At 37.0% G+C, this 22,754-nt stretch overlaps 1 protein-coding gene across 1 annotated transcript in view; it reads left to right on the top strand.

Moving 5' to 3' along the window:
- Nucleotides 1-1,527: 1,527 nt before the first annotated feature.
- Nucleotides 1,528-22,754, top strand: part of LOC110447849 (cytochrome P450 3A24-like) — a 41,227-nt gene continuing 20,000 nt past the window's right edge. The window contains exons 1-2 of the mRNA XM_021493797.1: nucleotides 1,528-1,707; nucleotides 21,996-22,092. Coding sequence (XP_021349472.1) covers nucleotides 1,640-1,707; nucleotides 21,996-22,092 — 165 coding nt within the window. The 5' untranslated portion in view covers nucleotides 1,528-1,639. The remainder of the gene's footprint in view (nucleotides 1,708-21,995; nucleotides 22,093-22,754) is intronic.

Here is a 22,754-nt window from a genome sequence, read left to right as displayed (position 1 = left end):
TTTTAATTATTCGACTTTCGATTTTTATAATACTATTAGGATGTTATATTCAATACAATTGAATTTAATTGGAATATGGTTAAAGAAAATAAGAAAATCTGATGCGTATACCGACTCATTATTGATGAGATTAAAGCAAACTATGAACATTAAAACAACAATATTCTGTTTTAGAAGGAGAATCAGGCCAGGTTTTCCGGAAGGGTGAGCGTCTTCTGTTTCATTGACGTCACCCGCCATGTAAATCAAGGTCAAATCAATGTAATATTACGTTCTGAAAGAAAAAAAAAACCGAGAAAAAACAACGAGCAATTATAAAGGACATAGTAAACACCATGGTACCTAAATACCACAAGGTAATGAAATATATCCTATTTAAATTATCACTGCGACCTTATAAAAAATTGTGCAAAATGTCCACGGTATTGGAATATATGGATATGTTGTAATGAGGGGAATACTGCCATAATATAAACGTTAGTGATGATCGACTGTAGTCTGCATAACAGTCAACAGTAGAAAGGTTGACATATACATTCTGCACTTCACTCTCATAAATCGTGGCACCGAAAACACTTAACGAGTAGACTACTGCCCGTTGATACTGTTCAGAGCTTCCGCCCACCATCATTTCTATTCACAAAAAATATAAATCGTGGTGTACACTTGGGTTAAATTAAAGTATGGATTCAGAGTGATGACGTCATCATATGTCTCTATAAATTAATTATTGTCGTTACGTAAATCTTCGGTCATTGCGTCACATACATTAATTCCATGATCCTATTCCGTCTTTGCGTATTGCAGAGTTATCTTCTCTTGAGAACAGGTATTGATTGTTACGTCATTGGTTTGTGTGAGAAAATTCAGTCGTTTTCTCAAAAATTGATGACGTTACTCTCACAAACAAATGACGTAACAATCAATACCTGTTCTCAAGAGAAGATAACTCTGCAATACGCAAAGACGGAATACCCTAAATACGAGTCCTGCAGTGTTTCCCTTTGAAGTGGACGGCTGTTGCTACGTATGGAGAATCTCTACTGATGGTAGCATGGCTGACCTGTACAGACAGTGGATCGGTTAAAGTTAGGCGAGATGTGTACAATCTTCTGCACTAAAGTTAAGTAATATGAGCAAAATCTTCTGTACTATACTTTTTTTCTTGTTTATGTAAACTTAAACAGCTGAATAATAATAAGTGTTGCAAAAACTGATTCGGACATGACCGTGGCATGTTGAACTACTAGAAAGTTGAAATTCAAAAATGACTGATATATACAGTATATAAATACTTAATTAAACATTAAAATTACAAATCAACATAGCGAAAGGATTCACTGTAAATCCATACCTGTCTGAATAAAAGGCAAGATTAAAGTGATTAAATATAAACATTAAGCACAAACAAAAACATATTATGGTAATGAAGTTTATGCCGGAGGATTGCATGGATCAGTGCTATTTTCACCCGTGTCTTTTCATTGGTCGTAAGAATATTCTAGGGTAACCCTTTTGTATATATATATGTGTGTGTGTGTGTGTGTGTGACGGATTCGTTAATTTACAGTACACCGGTGGGGAAGTGTTACAGGTAGCTCGCCAAGTCTTTCTCAACGCCTCGTTTATCCCGATACCTATGATAATGGACTTTATCCTGTCACCCTGGATGACTGTGGGGATAGCATCGATGTTAAGTATCTTCTTGTAAGTAATGTTTTCATTATTTTCTAGTTAAAGAAAATTGTGTTCTTATTGCATTATCAATATCAACATATGAAATGTTATTTCCTGTCTGTGATCTGCTCTTTATTGTTATATGATAAAAATGTAATGATAGAAACGGTACTGAACAGAAATATCTTTATATCAAAAAAAAAAAAATCGTGTCAGTAAACATTACAAAATAATTCACATGGTTAGCTTGAAAAGACACCAAGCACATTCGGTATGCATTTTCCCAAAAAATTAATTTGATTTTTATAAAGTACATAGGGTAACCTATTAAACAGAACCCCCTTCCGATAACTAAAAGTGAAAGAAGTATGTGTCTTATCCATTCAGGGGGGATTTCGAAAATCAAAATGTGTTTGTTAAGCTAACAATATGTGGGACAAGGATTCATCATCATATATAGGTGGTTCCCAACCAATTTGATTTTCAAAAAACAAAACAAAAAAGAATTTCGCAGATTAAACAAAACACAACTCATGTACTCACGTATAACAGGGTGTGATTTTTGAAATAAAGCGAATCGCTTCCTGATTGGAAATCTTTATAAACCTGTTTCCGTAATACGACGCGTTGCATAGGGTTGATATAAATAGAGGTTAGACTTGATGTACATGTATGTATGTGTTCATGCACAACCTTGTGGAAAAAAAATTGATCTGATTAACAATCAATGCATTAGTAAGGTTAGGCAACAAGTGAGTGTCCCCGACTACATATAAATGCAATGTACCGAGAAGCTTTGTCGGTAGTATAGTTGTAAAGACCGTCGGTTAACCTTGGACGACACATAGGAACAGTTTAATGTTTTGTCAGTTGATGACTATACATGCATACTATTGTGTCAAATGCCTTCACTTTATCGGGCTAGTTTAAATGCTTGTCAAAAAAGAAGCTGGCCGTCAGAATAGGATGATATAAGACACCACGACTAAATGGCAAAAGTAGCGTGCGTACACACTATTCACCAAAGCTAGGTCTTATATATTATATAATATGTGAGCATACCTGTTGATTTACACCCACAACTCAACGTGGGTTTAACGCCACAGAGGTCTGATTTAACAGAATTGTCGATATTACGGCATGTCGAATACATGTTTTACTGTAACTGGAAGACAACTATACCCTCGCCGTTGTCTTTTATATAGCACTAGTACGTATCATTATTCCGGTTCTGACATCTATCCCCTACAATTCTACTATTTACTTTATATTATATAAGTGTGCCCGTGTGAAACGAGATCAGAAATCTTTTACTTCCGTGTATATATAATATAGGGCACTTGTGCTTCAGATTGTTTGTGATCAAATCCGGTATCATGTGTTCCCAGCTTGCGGTACTTCAATTCGTAACCAACCAGTAATTACATTAGCAGTGGGTTACATCACTATCCGAGAACTCCAGGCCGTAATCGGCGGTCTGGGAGGATGGCGTGGTGAAATAGGCTAGACAATGGTGCTTTTTTTCCGTAATACGTTTTGGGACTAGAAATTTTGTCAGATTGATTTTAGTAAATTCAGGTTAAAGAGAGTTGTGGGCCTCACCTATCTTTAAATGTCTTTGATTCTACCATATGACGGCGATGTTCTGAGCATGACCTCTTCACGGAATAAAGACATTAAATCAACAGATACAGAAGTAACAGGAATTGTAAGAAAGTTAAAGGTAAAAGTTTATACAGATACAATAAGATAAAATTGCTTTGTCAGACATTTTAATCCCTGTTAGAAACAAGTGGACACCAATGTCAATTTGTTTTTGGGCACTGGGTACAAATCAATGTGACTAAACTCGATACTATTTTAACCAAATGCATACTGTACCGCACGCATATAAAACATCAACATTAGAACTAAGTTTTTGTTAACTTCAATCCATTTAGTATAAATTTTCAAAGATTTCTTTCTGATTTGGTTTGTCATGGTTTATTTATAGATTTTAAAAATTTAAAACCTGTAATGTGTCATAAAAGCATTCTGTTAACTATTCATAAACACACTGCTGTGAAGCTGAACCAACATTGGACACGATGGATCTGGTAGTCTCATAGTCGATCTTTTGTATTCTCTTCAATATTTACATGGGCATTCAGCCAATAGAACCAGGTTAAGACCATAGTGTACCACCGACACTGTTTAAATACGAGAAGAGCTCTATAAGATTGCAATCAGAGACCTCTAGCTATATTTCCCGCCGTTTTCTTGTGTATAAACGGTGGACGTTATAACACTATAGTAAGTATTTGTACTGAATTTGTGTGTGTTGTTAAGTCATCATCTTTTAAATGGTTCACATGATTCATTTATGTTAAAAACGGCCCAGTGTTTTGCTGTATTTAACGGTTAAAAAAGGATAATGTTATTCACATAATTATGTAGGTGTTTTTTTGTGGTCGATACATATAACACTTGGCGAAACAGTCTTAAATTTACGAAATACGAGGTAGACTTCACCTACGCAAAGCTTGTTGACCTTCTCCTTTTTCAATATCGCTTCACGAACAATCAAAATCTGGGTATTTCAAAACATGGCTAGTTAAACTGATAAATGTTAAACACCTGATATCGGTTCTCGCTAATGTCGAAAAATTTATTAAATACATCTGGGTCGGGTTTTTTTGACAAGCTTTATTGGAAATATTTACAATTACGAACATAAAACGCTACTGCATTTTCATATGAAAAGACTTACAACGAAAACCACTTGTACACAAGAACATACTAAAGCGCCACACAAGGGTAAATGCTAAGTGGATATGATGCCATGAGCGAGGACTGTTCATAGGCATAACGTAATACACATCTACACTGTACGACAGGTTTTATCTTAAGTCATTCAGACTAGCCTTGAAAACTTTAAACATTTGACAAGTCGGGTTATGAATACCCCTAATCGATTTGATTTTTCCACTTGTTTACTTTAGGTACATAGGCATGCACTTGGTATTTAGCATAAACCTTTCAAAATCAAAGAAGGTTTGAGTCGTTTACATCAGAGTGCGCTGTCGCATTGTTGTGAACATATCCACAAAACCATTGCTTCGTTCGAATTTGTCCTTATCTATTGATTTAAAAGACATACTTATATATCCGTCAATAATAAATGAATGAATGTATATACAACAATGTATCATCGAAAGCAATTCAAACGAAAAAATAACGAGCAATATCCCTAGAGGCACTACTCCATACGTCCACTCAGAGTCCAGTTATACATCTTCACCCGGTTGAAGTTGTTAAATTTACAAGTATATGAGAAAAAAGTATTGATGAAGCCTGTCTTCAAAGACATTTAGGTTTAATCCAAACAACTACCACATAAGCTGTTAGAGTTTTGAACATCAGAGATCTAATGTCACCTGAAGTTTCTAAAGAAATTAACATACACGTACAAACCCTACTGCGGCATGTTATATAAACGTAGACCATCCTATGATATAGGTAAACATAATACCCGAACCTGACACCGTTTTCATCTGTCTGTCCCCTCCGACGTCTTCTCGCAATCTCAACCATTGTATACCCTACTCCTGCGATCACTCACCTCGCTAAGTCTTTTCATAAACGGGGTAGTTGTATTGCCTACCCTCATTTTACAAGCTGTAATTAGATAGTTTAGCCAGGTTTTTTTTTTATATTTAAGGCAGACATGTTATATCTTTGTTATGGAGTTTTAGATTTGTATTTAATATCATAAAACGTTTGAAATAGTCTGATTTCGAATAAGCAGAATTACAAGAGTTAAGGCATCTTGTGACATATGTTTTAAATAATAAATGTCATCGAATGTCTCTTATCATTTTTCTTTATATCTCCATACCTCCTATTGGGCGCTGTCAGCCTGGATGTACAGTTTAAATGTAATCTTTATTTTGACACTGCACAATCCTAGCAATTGGAAACAACATTGTTCGTTGATAGATGTCCAGATCGGATATATCATATTGCGATAAATATAGAAGCTTTATTATTTTGTTTTTCATCTTTCTTAATGTAAAAGATGCCAAGTTTTGTTTTGTTTTTTTGTTTTGTTTTAATTACAAGCAGAGAAAGGGTACTGTTGTTTGCAATCAAGGAGTACGTTACCAGTTGCTTTGTCTGCATCCACAAACTGCAAATTATCATGCAGATCTTTAAGTGTGATCTGGACATTTAGCATATCTCATATTAGCGCAGAACTGATTCCATAGTCCCAATTCTTTAAACTATATCAAAAGTGATTGACAATGAAGGAAAGCACTAAAAATGTTTTAAACAGCACATCATTATTTTTGTTTGATGAAAAAAGGTTCTTTAGTTCAATTTGTTTGTCAAAAACCACCTTGGTTTTCCGTATTAACATACCTGCGTTTGTTCTGTTCTTGATAATTGAAGCAAACAATTCTCGCAAGCGAATCAAAAGGGTTACGTGTACATACTCCTGGGGTTCTTTAAAATTTTACTTTTTAAAAAATCTTTATAATGTAGATATCAAAAATGTTAAGTCAAATGTTATGATGGAGATTTTTACTAAAAGAGGACAGAATAGATCAATGGTCGACTTGAAATATTCGTTTACAACTTCCCCTTCCTTTAAGGTGTGACAGATAAATCCCAAACCCAAGATTTTTTGTCTATCCCACGGCTCTGGTTATATATGTAGTAAGTCAAAAATTAATTACGCTCAACCATACAGTTGTTTCGTTCTTCTAGATATCAGGGATCATATAAGTGACATTCAAAATTCGTCTAATCAGCTGTTGAAATACAAGGGGAAGGGTGTAAGACCCCTTAATTTCAGGAATTTCAAAAATTGAGGTATACGGGTTAATTTCAATTTAATATTGAGAAAAACGCGTATATTATATACCGAGTAAGAACTCAACAACATTTGCTGTAGCTATCAAGGATACATCGAACCTCGGGGGACTGACAAATCCAATAGTAGACATCTTTACACACACACGTCCTTGGGACAAACACTCCGATTTTACCTGTCTTGTCAGTTCATGTCTGTATCTATTTTTGGTTCTATTTAGTATTCAACCTTTTCCTTGCTACGTACGCCTTCGTTACTAATTTCATCTCTGCACTATATAAACAGAGTTCCTTTTAAATGTAAATTTGACACTCCTACATGTACATGCAATCACAAATGTGTGTCTTACGTTCATTACTTGAGAGTAAACTATTGTACAAGTGGTGGACGCTTTGTTTTTTATACATTTGTATACAAAATACACTATTGGCAGTACCAGTGAAGATAGGATCAAAGTGACACCAGTATCCTGTCTATTGTATTATACGTGAATACTACTACTTAATGTGGTGTAAGGTTTGTCATCAGGACCCATTACAGTAAATAAGCTCTTTATTTTCCCAAGACATCAAGAGGGATAGCATCAATATGGCAATCATGTATCAAAGACAATGTAATCTATGGACACGGATGAAACTTTGAAAAAGTTATTTGGTTTCTCGTCTGAAAAGTGACATTATTGTTATTACTAACAATTTTGCCAATGCGAATTGCAAAAACAATGGTTGATAGACATCGGGGTAGATGGATCAGAACGGAAACAAGAAAAGTGTGTATGGATTTAACAAATATAAGTTTAGCGACACACTAGTCAACCACGCTTGGTCGTTTACAGATTCACCTTTAGCTTTGTCTTAACCATCACGTCCATTTACAAAATATATATCTAAATATTTATTTCTCACAGCACCAGTAGCCGTCAGCCACGCATAATCTTAATATTTTTATGAACCGCGTTCTTTAGGAAATCACGACTATTAATCGTATATAATATATAGCATCAATCAAAGATTAACGTAACACACACACACACACACACACACACACACGAACACACACACACACATACATGTGATTGTACCTTTAAAATATGAAAATAGAAACAGTAAGCCAAACATTAACTACACTGCATCATACAGCTGTTTACTCCTAGGTCTCATCGATGATGCTAGGAGTCAAAAGGTCGAAATCCAAATAGTCTTAACTTCTGTTAAAACAGAGGAGCAGATACGTAAACCCCCTTTACTATTAATAAGAGGAGAACTGCATAATTTCAAATTTTATAATTTGTACGACGTGTCTATTATGAACCATACTACCCAAGAGAGATAAATGTGGACATCAAGTTCCATTGTGTGCAATTCGTGATTCGTACACGTACAAGCATATAAATCTATCGAGTTAGATATACTGTCAAATAATAACCCACAAAGTTAGAGACCCAGTCAAATACTAACTCACAAAGTTAGAGACCCTGTCAAGAGACCCAGTCAAATACTAACTCACAAAGTTAGAGACCCTGTCAAATAATAACCCACAAAGTTAGAGACCCTGTCAAATACTAACTCACAAAGTTAGACACCCTGTCAAATAATAACCCACAAAGTTAGAGACCCTGTCAAATAATAACCCACAAAGTTAGAGACCCAGTCAAATAATAACCCACAAAGTTAGAGACCCTGTCAAATACTAACTCACAAAGTTAGAGACCCTGTCAAATAATAACCCACAAAGTTAGAGACCCAGTCAAATACTAACTCACAAAGTTAGAGACCCTGTCAAATAATAACCCACAGAGTAAGACCATTTTACGTATTTAATGTCTTGCTATTGTCAGCGTGGTTTCTTGCCGAAACCTTGTTTATGTAGTAAAATAAACAAGCCAACTCATCTATTGCCATACAATAACCAAATTCCTTTTAGGTTAACAAAAAGACTAAGTGGTGTTGAATGCCATGTTAACAGCCTCTAGTTGTTTAAAGGCTTGTTTTACATATTAAGGTATTCACATAGTTATAGATTTCAGTAGTGGCATTTTTTCAAGCGATACATAGATGAAATGATGTAAACAGTTCTGGATATATCTCCTATTCACATGTTTCTAAAGTTACATCACGCTAACCAGGCTAGACAAAATGAAACCTGGAGAAACAACACATTCGTATTAAGATCAAATATGGGCCACTGCATCTTAACCTTCAGAAACGAATTGAGGAATGGAGATTCTACTTGCCAGACTAGAGAGTACTGTATTGGTACAGAAGTTCTCATTTAATTATTTGTACTCCTTTTAAATTTAATTTTGGTCCTTGACAACAGTACTTTAAACTATTTTATTTTCCTCAATTATGAAGATAGTTTTTTTAAGTAAACTTCTCTAGAATAATTAACAGTATTTAATTGACTTTATTACGATTACGATGATACGTTTTAAAGATTAAACCTGGCGTTATTGGTTTGTCACCTTACGTTGTGTCAGACATTACTATAGGGCTCCATAGTGATTCGGTGTTTGAGCATTTGTGTATCCTTAACCATAACACTATCCAAACATTAACAGTACGTGATAATTATGGGGTTTTTTTTCGAGGCCACATCCTTTACGCCTAGTGACCAACACAATGTGTTCTGGTAATGATGCGATTTTATCACGACGCTATCAAGACATATATGTTAATATGTTAATACTATAGATATACTTCCTGTTCATTGGTCGTTTTTTTCCCCCACTGATAATTTAACCCCCATGGAGATGTTGTATTTATACATGTATATTGACGATTCAATATTTATTGTTGATCATGTTGATTGCCTACTCCTACTTCCTGTTCCATTGATAGGTACGTGTACATGGAGAAAGATTCACGGATACTGTATCCCCTGGAGATGTTTTATTTATATAATGATGATTCAATATTTATTGTTGGTCCTGTTGATTGCTTACTCTTAGGCTTAGTATACATAAAAACAACCACTGCATTGTAGAAAAATTGGCTTCAACTATGTTTAAACAAAAAAGCCCGAAAGTCTTGAATATTCATCATAAACGTGTGTGATTTCCATAAACCTCAACTTAGTAATATTTCGTTGAAAGAGTTAAACAAGTCAATCTTACGTATCATATTAAAAAAAGAAAAAATGAAATCACCTGACCGATTCAATTGCTCTCTTTCTCGCATGGCTTTATGTGACAATATAACTTGTTTTACCTGAGCGTAAACCATCCATTGGCTGTTATAACTGTACTCGTGGGAACTTCAAAATAGATTATGACACCATAGAAAAAGATGATAAAAAACAACTGTAACTAACACTCCTCGTATGTATATATTATCTCTACCCGGACATCCTAGATGTGGGGGAATACCGCATAACTACACCCCTTGTTTATCTTAGAAATTGTCGCTATGACTCCACATGTTGATGGTGAACATTTCCGATTAAATTATAATGGTTCTTGTTATATACTTAATTGAAAATTAAATGACAACAACTTAGTAGTAAGGTGTTTTTTTATCATAATTGGTGGTTCTATTAATATCAGAGGAAATTACTTCCTTTAAATCCTTATAAGCTGAACGAAGCAAATCATTTACAATCCTTAAGGAAATACCATAACCCATAACTAAACTCCAATAAAAAACGGATCCTAGATGTGCAGAGGAAACCTAGAAACAAAAATACAGTCGGTGTTGAATGGGTTAATTGGTCATGTCAGCTCTGCTTTCGGACTGCCGATTCCTGAAATATTGATAAAACACTATATATTGACCAGGTATATACTTTGACGTTACGTCAGGACCTAATTTTACATCGAATACTGACACTAGCTTTGCCATGCTGGTGCAATGCACGTATCCCAAAAGAATAAGATTCAAACTGTACAATCATTTAGATATCAATGTTTATGAGATCTAACTGTTACGTTCCGTTGATCTAACACGGTGTCAAGTCTACATTCTAATCAGTTCTCTTTCTTATCATTATTTGAACAACATGCAGTGTTCAAGCGTTATAAATGCAACAATTACAATCACACTCACAAGGCTTTTAGAATGACAAGGTGGGATATTACGTTCACGTTAATACAAACTATCGTGAGATAGGTGTGTTATTTACGTCGAAACCTTTTGTTGACATGTAAAAGTGTTTTCTAAATAATTTGCTCTGCACTGAAGCATGTGATATGGCGGAGATTCGAATGATTACTTATCCATAGATTTTATTCAGTGTCACAAACGATGGCTTTGGAATACATGCTTGCTTACAAACACTCCTTTATATATATTCATATTTATATTCAGCAGGTGTATACAATGTGATAAAGGATAAAATATTTTTCAGTAAAAGATACATTGATATTTGTTGATCTCTAGAAATATGTAAAGATGTACGAAACAGTTCATGGTATACCATATGTACCTAGACGAATCATTTTTTTTATCTAAATACTAATGTTTCTCTTCAATTTAAGTATATCACGGCCATAGTTGTACAAATATGGACTTTAGCAAGTGTGATTTATCGGAACTTGAAACATGACTTTCATTAATTATTAATTTTATTAATATTTTTACATTGTATTTTACTGTGTTGATAATAATACTACAAAATATTCAAGTATGATTGAATAATATGTGTATGTTTTACAAACGATGATCAAATTAAAAATATGTTTGTCTGGCGTAAAATCAATATGTATTAAAACTAAAAAATATGGGAAATGTACTTGTGAATGTACGGTGAGTTGAATTCAAATAGTAATTTATATATTTAACTTCAATTCAATTTATTCCAACTATTGTCAAACATTTTAGGTTCAGTGAGTCTAAAGGTAAACTTTATCGTGGTCAACCATGTGTAGCCACACTTGACAACTTAACACACAGGATTATGATCTTATGACTACATGTATTACATGTTTGTGTACATTCAAGGAAACATCGTTAGATTATGTCTCATATCCTGGAAAACCTCGCCAGCACATTTCGTATCCTAGTTGCAAAGATAACGCCTGTGTGTATAAGTGGTTCATTGTATGATAATATCATGGCGTGAAACAACAAGTGGTTAGTATGTATGGCTGTTTTTCATACACCCTTTCTACAAAACGTCATATTCGTTAACTTGTAAATTAATGCAAGCCAAGTAAAAATGTATTGACTCTTTCTACCATCCTGTCAAAATGTTTGATACATTTGTTTCCATTATTTTGTTAAGTCGTTTGATATGCAAATATCGTATTTGTTCTACTTTGAAGTATGATTTCAATACATAGAACATGAAACAGTTATATTATTTACCAGTGTACTGGATTATAATCATAATGACCTGAAAACAATACTGAAACAATGATCACCTCAATAAAACTATTTGTATTATACATGTGTTGCTGTCGTTATAGTGTCGTGTAAGGTACTGTCAGGTGTTGCTGTCGTTATAGTGTCCTGGTAGGTACTGTACAGGTGTTGCTGTCGTTATAGTGTACTGGTAGGTACTGCACATGTGTTGCTGTCGTTATAGTGCCGTGGTAGGTACTGTACATGTGTTGCTGTCGTTATAGTGCCGTGGTAGGTACTGTACAGGTGTTGCTGTCGTTATAGTGCCGTGAGGAACTTTACAGGTGTTGCTGTCGTGGTAGGTACAGTACTGTATGTGTGTTTCTGTCGTTATTATGTCGTGGTAGGTACTGTTCAAATGTTTCTGTCGTTATAGTGCCGTGGTAGGTCCTGTACATGTGTTGCTGTCGTTATAGTGTCGTGGTAGGTACTGTACATGTGTTGCTGTTGTTATAGTGCCGTGGTATGTACTGTAATGCGTTGCTGTCGTTATAGTGTCGTGAAAGGTACAGTACAGGTGTTGCTGTCGTTATAGTGCCGTGGTAGGTTCGGTACAGGTGTTGCTGTCGTTAAAGTGTCGTGAGGAACTGTACATGTGTTGCTGTCGTTATAGTATCGTGGTAGGTACTGTACAGGTGTTGCCGTCGTTATAGTGTACTGGTAGGTACTGTACATGTGTTGCTGTAGTTATACTGCCGTGAGGAAATTTACAGGTGTTTTGCTGTCGTTATAGTGCCGTGGTAGGTACAGTAATCTACATGTAATTCTGTCGTTATAATGTCGTGGTATGTACTGTTCAGGTGTTGCTGTCATTATACTGCCGTGAGGAACTGTACAGGTATTGCTGTCGTTATAGTGTAGTGGTAGGTACTGTACATGTGTTGCTTTCGTTATAGTGTCCTGGTAGGTACTGTACAGGTGTTGCTGTCGTTATAGTGCCGTGGTAGGTACAGTACTGTACATGTGTTTCTGTCGTTATTATGTCCTGGTATATACTGTTCAGGTGTTGCTGTCGTTATAGTGTCCTGGTAGGTACTGTACAGGTGTTGCTGTCGTTATACTGCCGTGAGGTACTGTACATGTGTTGCTGTCGTTTTAGTGTCCTGGTAGGTACTGTTCATATCTTTCTGTCGTTATAATGTCGTGGTATGTACTGTTCAGGTGTTGCTGTCGTTATAGTGTCGTGGTAGGTACTGTACATGTGTTGCTTTCGTTATTGTGTCCTGGTAGGTACTGTACATGTGTTACTGTCGTTATACTGCCGTGAGGAACTGTACATGTGTTGCTGTCGTTAAAGTGTCCTGGTAGGTACTGTTCAAATGTTTCTGTCGTTATAGTGCCGTGGTTGGTTCTGTACAGGTGTTGCTGTCGTTATACTGCCGTGAGGTACTGTACACGTGTTGCTGTCGTTATAGTGTCGTGGTATGTACTGTACAGGTGTAGCTGTCGTTATAGTGCCGTTGTAGGTACTGTACATGTGATGCTATCGTTATAGTGTACTGGTAGGTACTGTACAGGTGTTGCTGTCGTTATACTGGCGTGAGGAACTGTACATGTCTTGCTGTCGTTAAAGGGTGTGTTGCTGTCGTTATAGTGCCGTGGTAGGTACAGTACTGTACATGTGTTTCTGTCGTTATAATGTCGTGGTATGTACTGTACATGTGTTGCTGTCGTGATAGTGTCCTGGTAGGTACTGTACAGGTGTTGCTGTCATTATAGTGCCGTGAGGAACTGTACAGGTGTTGCTGTCGTTATAGTGCCGTGATGAACTGTACAGGTGTTGCTGTCGTTATTGTGTCGTGGTAGGTACAGTACTGTACATATGTTTCTGTCGTTATTATCTCGTGGTATGTACTGTTCAGGTGTTGCTGTCATTATACTGCCGTGAGGAACTGTACAGGTATTGCTGTCGTTATAGTGTAGTGGTAGGTACTGTACAGGTGTTGCTGTCGTTATACTGCCGTAAGGAACTGTACAGGTGTTGCTGTCGTTATAGTGTGGTGGTATGTACTGTACAGGTGTAGCTGTCGTTATAGTGCCGTTGTAGGTACTGTACATGTGATGCTATCGTTATAGCGTACTGGTAGGTACTGTACAGGTGTTGCTATCGTTATAGTGTACTTGTAGGTACTGTACATGTGTTGCTGTCGTTTTACTGCCGTGAGGAACTTTACAGGTGTTTTGCTGTCGTTATAGTGCCGTGGTAGGTACAGTAATCTACATGTGTTTCTGTCGTTATAATGTCGTGATATGAACTGTTCAGGTGTTGCTGTCGTTATACTGCCGTGAGGTACTGTACATGTGTTGCTGTCGTTATAGTGCCGTGAGGAACTGTACAGGTGTTGCTGTCGTTATACTGCCGTGAGGAACTGTACATGTCTTGCTGTCGTTAAAGTGTCCTGGTAGATACTGTTCAAATGTTTCTGTCGTTATAGTGCCGTGGTTAGTACTATACAGGTGTTGCTGTCTTTATACTGCCGTGAGGAACTGCACATGTGTTGCTGTCGTTATAGTCTGGTAGGTACTGTACATGTGTTGCTGTTGTTATAGTGCCGTGAGGAACTGGTAGGTACAGTACTGTACATGTGTTTCTGTCGTTATAATGTCGTGGTATGTACTGTACAGATGTGGCTGTCGTTATAGTGTCTCGGTAGGTACTGTACATGTGTTGCTGTTGTTATAGTGCCGTGAGGAACTGGTAGGTACAGTACTGTACATGTGTTTCTGTGGTTATAATGTCGTGGGGTGTACTGTTCAGGTGTTGCTGTCGTTATACTGCCGTGAGGAACTGCACATGTGTTGCTGTCGTTATACTGCCGGGAGGAACTGTACAGGTATTGCTGTCGTTATAGTGATACAGGTGTTGCTGTCGTTATACTTCCGTGAGAAACTGTACATGTGTTGCTGTCGTTTTACTGCCGTGAGGAACTTTACAGGTGTTTTGGTGTCGTTATAGTGCCGTGGTAGGGACTGTACAGGTGTTGCTGTCGTTAAAGTGACGTGAGGAACTGTACATGTGTTGCTGTCGCTATAGTGTCGTGGGAGGTACTGTACAGGTGTTGCTGTCGTTGTACTGTACATGTGTTGCTGTCGTTAGTTAGGTGTTGCTGTCGTTAAAGTGTCCTGGTAGGTACTGTTCAAATGTTTCTGTCGTTATAGTGCTGTCGTTATAGTGTCCTGGTAGGTACTGTACAGGTGTTGCTTGCGTTATACTGCCGTGAGAAGCTGTACATGTGTTGCTGTCGTTAAAGTGTCCTGGTAGGTACTGTTCAAATGTTTCTGTCGTTATAGTGCCGTGGTAGGGACTGTACAGGTGTTGCTGTCGTTGTACTGTACATGTGTTGCTGTCGCTATAGTGTCGTGGTAGGTACTCTACAGGTGTTGCTGTCGTTTAAGTGTCTTGAGGAACTGTACATGTGTTGCTGTCGCTATAGTGTTGTGGTAGCTACTGTACATATGCTGCTGTCGTTATAGTGCCGTGGTAGCTACTGTACATGTGTTACTGTCGTTATAGTGCCGTGGTAGGTTCTGTACAGGTGTTGCTGTCGTTAAAGTGACGTGAGGAACTGTACATGTGTTGCTGTCGCTATAGTGTTGTGGTAGCTACTGTACATATGCTGCTGTCGTTATAGTGCCGTGAGGAACTGTACAGGTATTGCTGTAGTTATAGTGTAGTGGTAGGTACTGTACATGTGTTGTGTACATGTGTTGCTGTCGTTATAATGCCGTGGTAGGTACTGTACATGTGTTGTGTACATGTGTTGCTGTCGTTATACTGCCGGGAGGAACTGTACATGTGTTGCTGTCGTTAGTTAGGTGTTGCTGTCGTTAAAGTGTCGTGTGGAACTGTACATGTGTTGCTGTCGTTTTACTGCCGTGAGGAACTGTACATGTGTTGCTGTCGTTATAGTGTCGTGGTAGCTACTGTACATGTTTTGCTGTCGCTATAGTTTTGTGGTAGCTACTGTACATATGTTGCTGTCGTTATAGTGCCGTGGTAGGTACTGTACAGGTGTTGCTGTCGTTTTAGTGTCGTGATAGGTATTGTACAGGTGTTGCTGTCGTTTTAGTGTCGTGGTAGGTACTGTACAGGTGTTGCTGTCGTTATAGTGTCGTGGTAATTACTGTACATGTGTTGCTGTCGTTATAGTGTCGTGGGAGCTACTGTACATGTGTTGCTGTCGTTATAGTGTCGTGGTAGGTACTGTACATGTGTTGCTGTCGTTTTAGTGCCGTGGTAGGTACTGTACAGGTGTTGCTGTCGTTTTAGTGTCGTGATAGGTACATTACAGGTGTTGCTGTCGTTATAGTGTCGTGGTAATTACTGTACATGTGTTGCTGTCGTTATAGTGTCGTGGTAGGTACTGTTCATGTGATGCTGTCGCTATAGTGTCCTGGAACGTACTGTACAGGTGTTTCTGTCGTTATAGTGTCGTGGTAGCTACTGCACAAGTGTTGCTGTCGTTATAGTGCCGTGGTAGCTACTGTACATGTGTTGCTGTCGTTATAGTGTACTGGTAGGTACTGTACATGTGTTGCTGTCGTTATAGTGTAGTGGTAGGTACTGTACATGTGATGCTGTCGCTTTAGTGTCGTTGTAGGTACTGTACAGGTGTTGCTGTCGTTTTAGTGTCGTGATAGGTACATTACAGGGGTTGCTGTCGTTATAGTGTCGTGGTAGCTACTGCACAAGTACAGTACAGGTGTTGCTGACGTTATAGTGCCGTGGTAGGTTCGTTATAGTGTCGTGGTTGGTACTGTACAGGTGTTGCTGTCGTTATACTGCCGTGAGGAACTGTACATGTGTTGCTGTCGTTATAGTGTCGTGGTAGGTACTGTACAGGTATTGCTGTCGTTTTAGTGTCGTGATAGGTACATTACAGGTGTTGCTGTCGTTATAGTGTCGTGGTAGCTACTGTACATGTGTTGCTGTCGTTATAGTGTCGTGGTAGGTACTGTACATGTGATGCTGTCGCTATAGTGTCGTTGTAGGTACTGTACAGGTGTTGCTGTCGTTTTAGTGTCGTGGTAGGTACTGTACATGTGTTGCTGTCGTTATAGTGTCGTGGTAAATACTGTACATTTGTTGCTGTCGTTATAGTGTCCTGGAAGGTACTGTACAGGTGTTTATGTCGTTATAGTGTCGTGGTAGCTACTGTACATGTGTTGCTGTCGTTATAGTGTCGTGGTAGGTACTGTACATGTGATGCTGTCGCTATAGTGTCGTTGTAGGTACTGTACAGGTGTTGCTGTCGTTTTAGTGTCGTGGTAGGTACTGTACATGTGTTGCTGTCGTTATAGTGTCGTGGTAAATACTGTACATTTGTTGCTGTCGTTATAGTGTCCTGGAAGGTACTGTACAGGTGTTTATGTCGTTATAGTGTCGTGGTAGCTACTGTACATGTGTTGCTGTCGTTATAGTGTCGTGGTAGCTACTGTACATGTGTTTCTGTCGTTATAGTGCCGTGGTAGCTACTCTACATGTGTTGTTGTCGTTATAGTGTCGTGGTAGGTACTGTACATGTGTTGTTGTCAATAAAATTAGGTGGTTGGTGTTGCCAGGTGTTGATGTCGTTGAAGTGCCATGGTAGGTGTTAGAAGTAAGGAAAGTTGTGGTTCTGGCACACATTTCTCCATTGGATTAACATGGGGAAAATATATCCTCCGAAGGATTTCCTCCCTCTTGGGATGATACCCGATGACGTCATAGAAATTACTATTGTTTAAGAACAAAGGAGCCTTTGTTTAAATTGTATGGGGTAGTTTTCTTTTGTTACAGTTTGAATAGATAGTGACTGGGCGCATGTGTTATTGATGTTCATAAGGATCTATTGTTTAATTTGTTTGGGGTAATTCTCTTTTGTTATAGTTTGAATTGAAATCGCTTGGATGTTTGTCCTTTGTTAACGGGTGTATGCCTTTTGTAACAACCAAATTCAATAAGTTAATTGTGACATTGTACATCATATTTAGGGACAATGTCACCATACAAGATACAAGATACAAAAAACTTTATTTAACGTCGCATTCAGGTAAACAAGGAACATTAACTCTCTTACAAATCAGTTACATGTAATACTCGTATCTATAAGATGAATAGATTCATTTCACATATAGACCCGGTTCGTAGAATTGTATCTTGCTGGTCACTCGCGACACTGTGAATGAAGGTCAATCGCCTAGGGAAACCCCTTTTGTACACATTATATGCACCATAGGGAATAGTTTCGCGCATGGATTCACACTACCTACTGTAACTCTCATAACTGTGTATGCTACTGTGTGCGCTATAGCCAACTCATCACTACAAATAGCTAATTATTCGGCTTTCTTTTATATATTTTGAATATATCAGACATGGTTTCGTTCTGTATATTGTTCCTTTTTCTTAATCTTAGCTTAATTATACCACAACCTGTCTGTATGATCGGAACACGGGATTTCTTTTGTTGTGTTCATTCTGATTTTGTTCTTTCCAAAACAGCAGCCACCGGCGAAATTTGAACAACTTCACCGTCCCGATCGGAATTTTCGTCACCCATGTCAGTATTGACCTCAATCCGAGACCTAGGGTTCGCTCCCTCCAACACTTTCTGGTAATTCAACCAAACAAATCAAACTCCATTTTATTTGACACAATTTAATGACCAAACGTCACGTTAGGATATAGTCAAACAACCGCTTTTAATGTCAGTCAGTTGTACGGTTTCAAGATCGTGATTGTGTGGCATGTTCAAACAATTCACAATAGGTCAGTTGGGCTATCACGCTGGATGTTATATTAGATTTTTTTTCTCAGCGTTTTAATAGCAATCATTTACCCGTATATCCTTAGTCGTATGTATTCCCACGGTAACGTACACTGTATTTAAAGCAGAATATTTTATCTTTCTTAAAATCCTTTTCAAACACAAAATCCTTTTCAAACACAATGGTGATCTTCCAAAGAAACCCTTGCAGCTACTGTTTTCATACAATATATCACAAATTCGACCCTGAAAGTGTTACGTTTCACTGTTGTGGTTTTTTTTTTAAATAAAATAATATAATGGAACATTGTTATACTCTAGTAGACGTTTGGAGGTCTGACAAATGTTGCAACCGATATTAAACATTCCAGATGAAGGCCTGATCCGTATTACCGCCAAATCATTAGAACAGTAGATACCATGTGATAAACAAAATTAAATAAAGGTAAGAAAAACACGGTAGGCAATACTTCACAGTTATGATAACCTCTTACGATTGTTAATTAGCTTTCATCAGTCCCTTTTCTTCTTTTTTGTTAAAAAAAGACATAAACCAAAGTATCCCGACTGAAAACTATCGTAAACACAAACTAAAATGTCCGGACTAACAAGGTTTCCGTGTGATCACAAACTAAGATTTAGTACTTTATATAATTAGGTCTCCTTGCAAACACAAACTTAAATGTTCGGACAGTGTATCTGGCATCGATGAATATGATGCTCAAACGGAATCCCTCGTTGTTTTTACTAACTACTAAAATAGAAGGACGTTGTCCCTTGATCAAACAGAAAAACCGAGCCATTCAAGCCACAGACATTGTTCAAACAAAACTGTAGTGCTTTACAACACCCTTGATATCTACAGATTGAAAATTTAGCATGGAAATATCCTACTTAAACATGACGTATGGCATTATCGCTTGAAGAGTTCATTACCTCGTATTGCATAGAGACGCGACCTACTTGTTGCCGTTAGTATATGGGTCAAAAAGACACCTGTACCATCGGACGCCAAACATCATGTTACTATCAGAGCGTGTGTCTTTTAATTAGTTACCGATCATTGGATGATAAAACTATTGCTTGATTTTGAAAACATTCAGTTATGTTTATGATCGTTAGTAGTCTAGGACATCTCTCGTTATCCATGTATGCCGCCATCTTGGATTCTGGAGGGATTTTTCGGAGGGCTAATTGTAGTTTAATTTAAGCATAACAAATGGTGATAAAATTGCATTGTATATACAATATACAAAACATCTGAATAGTTTATGGTTTTTAAATACAATTCAAAAGAATGACATGTCTTACAATCTACACATAAAAGACCAATAGACCATTCAATAGCGTCGCTGATGAGGATTTAAAAGTCGATCACATACAACGTCGCCACAATGAATTCTTTTCAATAGCGATGATATCAATCACCCGGAACAGGTGTGTTTCTTTATAAAGGCACCTTTAAATTACAAACAATCAACCAGCAATATAATTAACCGATAATCAATTGTCATAACAACATTTTTATAAAGGGCCTTTTAATTTACAAACAATCAACCATGTTCATGAATCATGTATATGACGTATCACCATCTGTGTTAACATTCAAAAGAAGGTTGATTAAACACTTAAAATCTTGATTCATTGTTGTTATGCATAAATTAATCTACAATTAGCCCTCCGAAAAATTCCTCCACGATCCAATAAGGCGGCTTACATAGATAAAGAAAGAAAAAAGGGATCTACAGAGATGTCCTAGACTACTATCGTTCATTATTTCAGCATTTTACTAGTCTCCCAGACTATTCTGTATTCTCACAAATACGCGACATGTTCGATTTAGCTGCATAACATCCATCCTCTTCACCTTTAATTGACTCTCATTTAGCACATTTTACCATTTGCTGTAGGAGGTAATCATAACTTTTAAATACAATACACGGAAATATCACATCTTGGGAGAGCGTGTAATTTTGGTTTTCTGCGCTGGTTTCACTCCAGCCACCACTTGATTGTATCATGAAAGTATATTTACATAACATCGTACCTTTAACGAAGCATACCTCTTACTTTATAAAAACGATATGTAAATGAACATGTATGTATAGTTACATTATAAACGTATTGTTATGAACATACATAAGCAGCGGGCATAACAAAGATTTAAAAGGCTGAGGGAATTTCCCACAGTTTAAGTCATTACACCATACTTTATGTGTAAACATGTGTAAACTTTTATTACTGATTCTGAATTGTTAAACGAGAACTAAAATAGAATCAAAATAAAAATTCTTAACCGTTATCAAAAACGAGATCTATTTTGATGTTATCAAAAAGCATTTCCCACAATATGAAATATCGCACCGGTACAGGCCATATGAACAAATCCCCTCTCGATCCAGGAAGACTTAAACAACCTGATTCGTGATGTTCGAGAGGCAATTAGCACACGACCCAGGCATAATAAAAGAAGCCTTCTTCTCTGTATCCATTTATTTCTGACACATATTACAAAAACAATGATTGGCTGTCACCATTGCATTTTTCGGGATCTGTATGGGTTTTTTTAGACTCGGTTTTTCCTCACTAGGCATTTATGACAAGCAGGGTTTCAGTTTAGTGTGACGATCTTGGTGTCATGCGACTATGTTCAGCACTTCAAGCTGGCTTAGCGCAAGTGACAGTGCTAGCTTAGACTCTTACTTCAGTTGTGGTTGGACAATGCGGCATCGTTGGGTGACATACACTGTGTTTAGCATTTGAAGGTGGTCTACCAGTGGAGAAAGTGGTACCTTTATTTACAACATTAGCTATAGTAAATCTCGCACAAACAAACAAACAAAAGGTTGTCGTGATATGCACGCTTTGATCAATGATATACAAGTCGGTTTGCCTTTTTTTTTCTTTTCTAACAGACAAGTGATATCAAGTGGTATTATATAATATATTTTAACGGCCCATGTCGTACAGGGCCACACGCTAGCTATTTGATACACACATTAGGTGTGCTAACAGAGACACAGAAGTGTAAGATATCTGACGATTTGAATTTAAGCAGTAAAAATATTTTCCCCAAGGTTCCCATAGAAGAGAACAATAAAGAAAGTGTCCGATTATGCAGGGACATTATAAACGTTGCCTCACACGATCACTTAAGATACTCAGTAGGAATGCACGGTTTCCCAGATCACTCATATGTCTTTATTCAGGAGTCCTATTCCTAAATACATATATAACTGTTGGTACCATACGTGCCTATGATGTGTCTCAATTACAACAAGTTATAGGTTGCAAAAATTTAACTAATAAGTATCTGTTTCTCAATTGTGGTACAGTTTAATATTTCAACTAGTTTAATTTTATATGTCATTGCAGGTACAGCAAATGGAAACACAGTTTGTTCTCAAAGCTCGGAATTCCAGGACCAAAACCCAAATTTATATTTGGTATTTTACCTACTTACAAGAAAGACGTAAGTCATTAGTCTACTAGAGCCCGGCTAAGAGAAATCGGTTGACTTATCTGTCTCACTCTTTAATATACGGAATTAAAATGTGCATTCACCTTGTCCTAAATATTGGAACGTTTTCTTTTTTAACCTTTTTACTAAAAAAACGTTTCAAACTAGCAAAATAGATAAATTAACATACTTTATGGCCTGCTTTATTTTGCACTGAAGTTTCATTTGGTATTTACTTTTAACTTTTCGCTATTTTTTCGAAAGCAGAAATTATTTAACAGTTTATCAATATCTGGTGATAAATGATTTAGTATGAACATTTTTAAATGTCACACACAGTTATTCATTTATTCTTTTCACACATCGCTCTGTAAAACGTGTCAGGCTGGATTGATTGCTTGTGCTATATACAATTTGTTATCGAATACAACAGAACTAGGACAAAAAAAAAAAAGTATCATTCTGACGAACTATTTACTTCACTTTCTATCAGCTTTATTAACGTCACACAGAACACGAGTGTATATTTCAAACACATACTTCCACATATTTTAGGTATCAGTTGATCCTTGGAGGTGTTATAAATTGTTTATCTATAATTGCTACGTCTGCAAAATAATCAATATTTCTAAGGCAATATAACGTTACTCGACGTTAAGTTAACCATGCTTCAC

Source organism: Mizuhopecten yessoensis, unplaced genomic scaffold, assembly GCF_002113885.1.
Source record: "Mizuhopecten yessoensis strain PY_sf001 unplaced genomic scaffold, ASM211388v2 scaffold3627, whole genome shotgun sequence".
Classification (NCBI taxonomy): Eukaryota; Metazoa; Mollusca; class Bivalvia; order Pectinida; family Pectinidae; genus Mizuhopecten; species Mizuhopecten yessoensis.
This window is presented reverse-complemented; position numbering and strand designations above follow the sequence as displayed.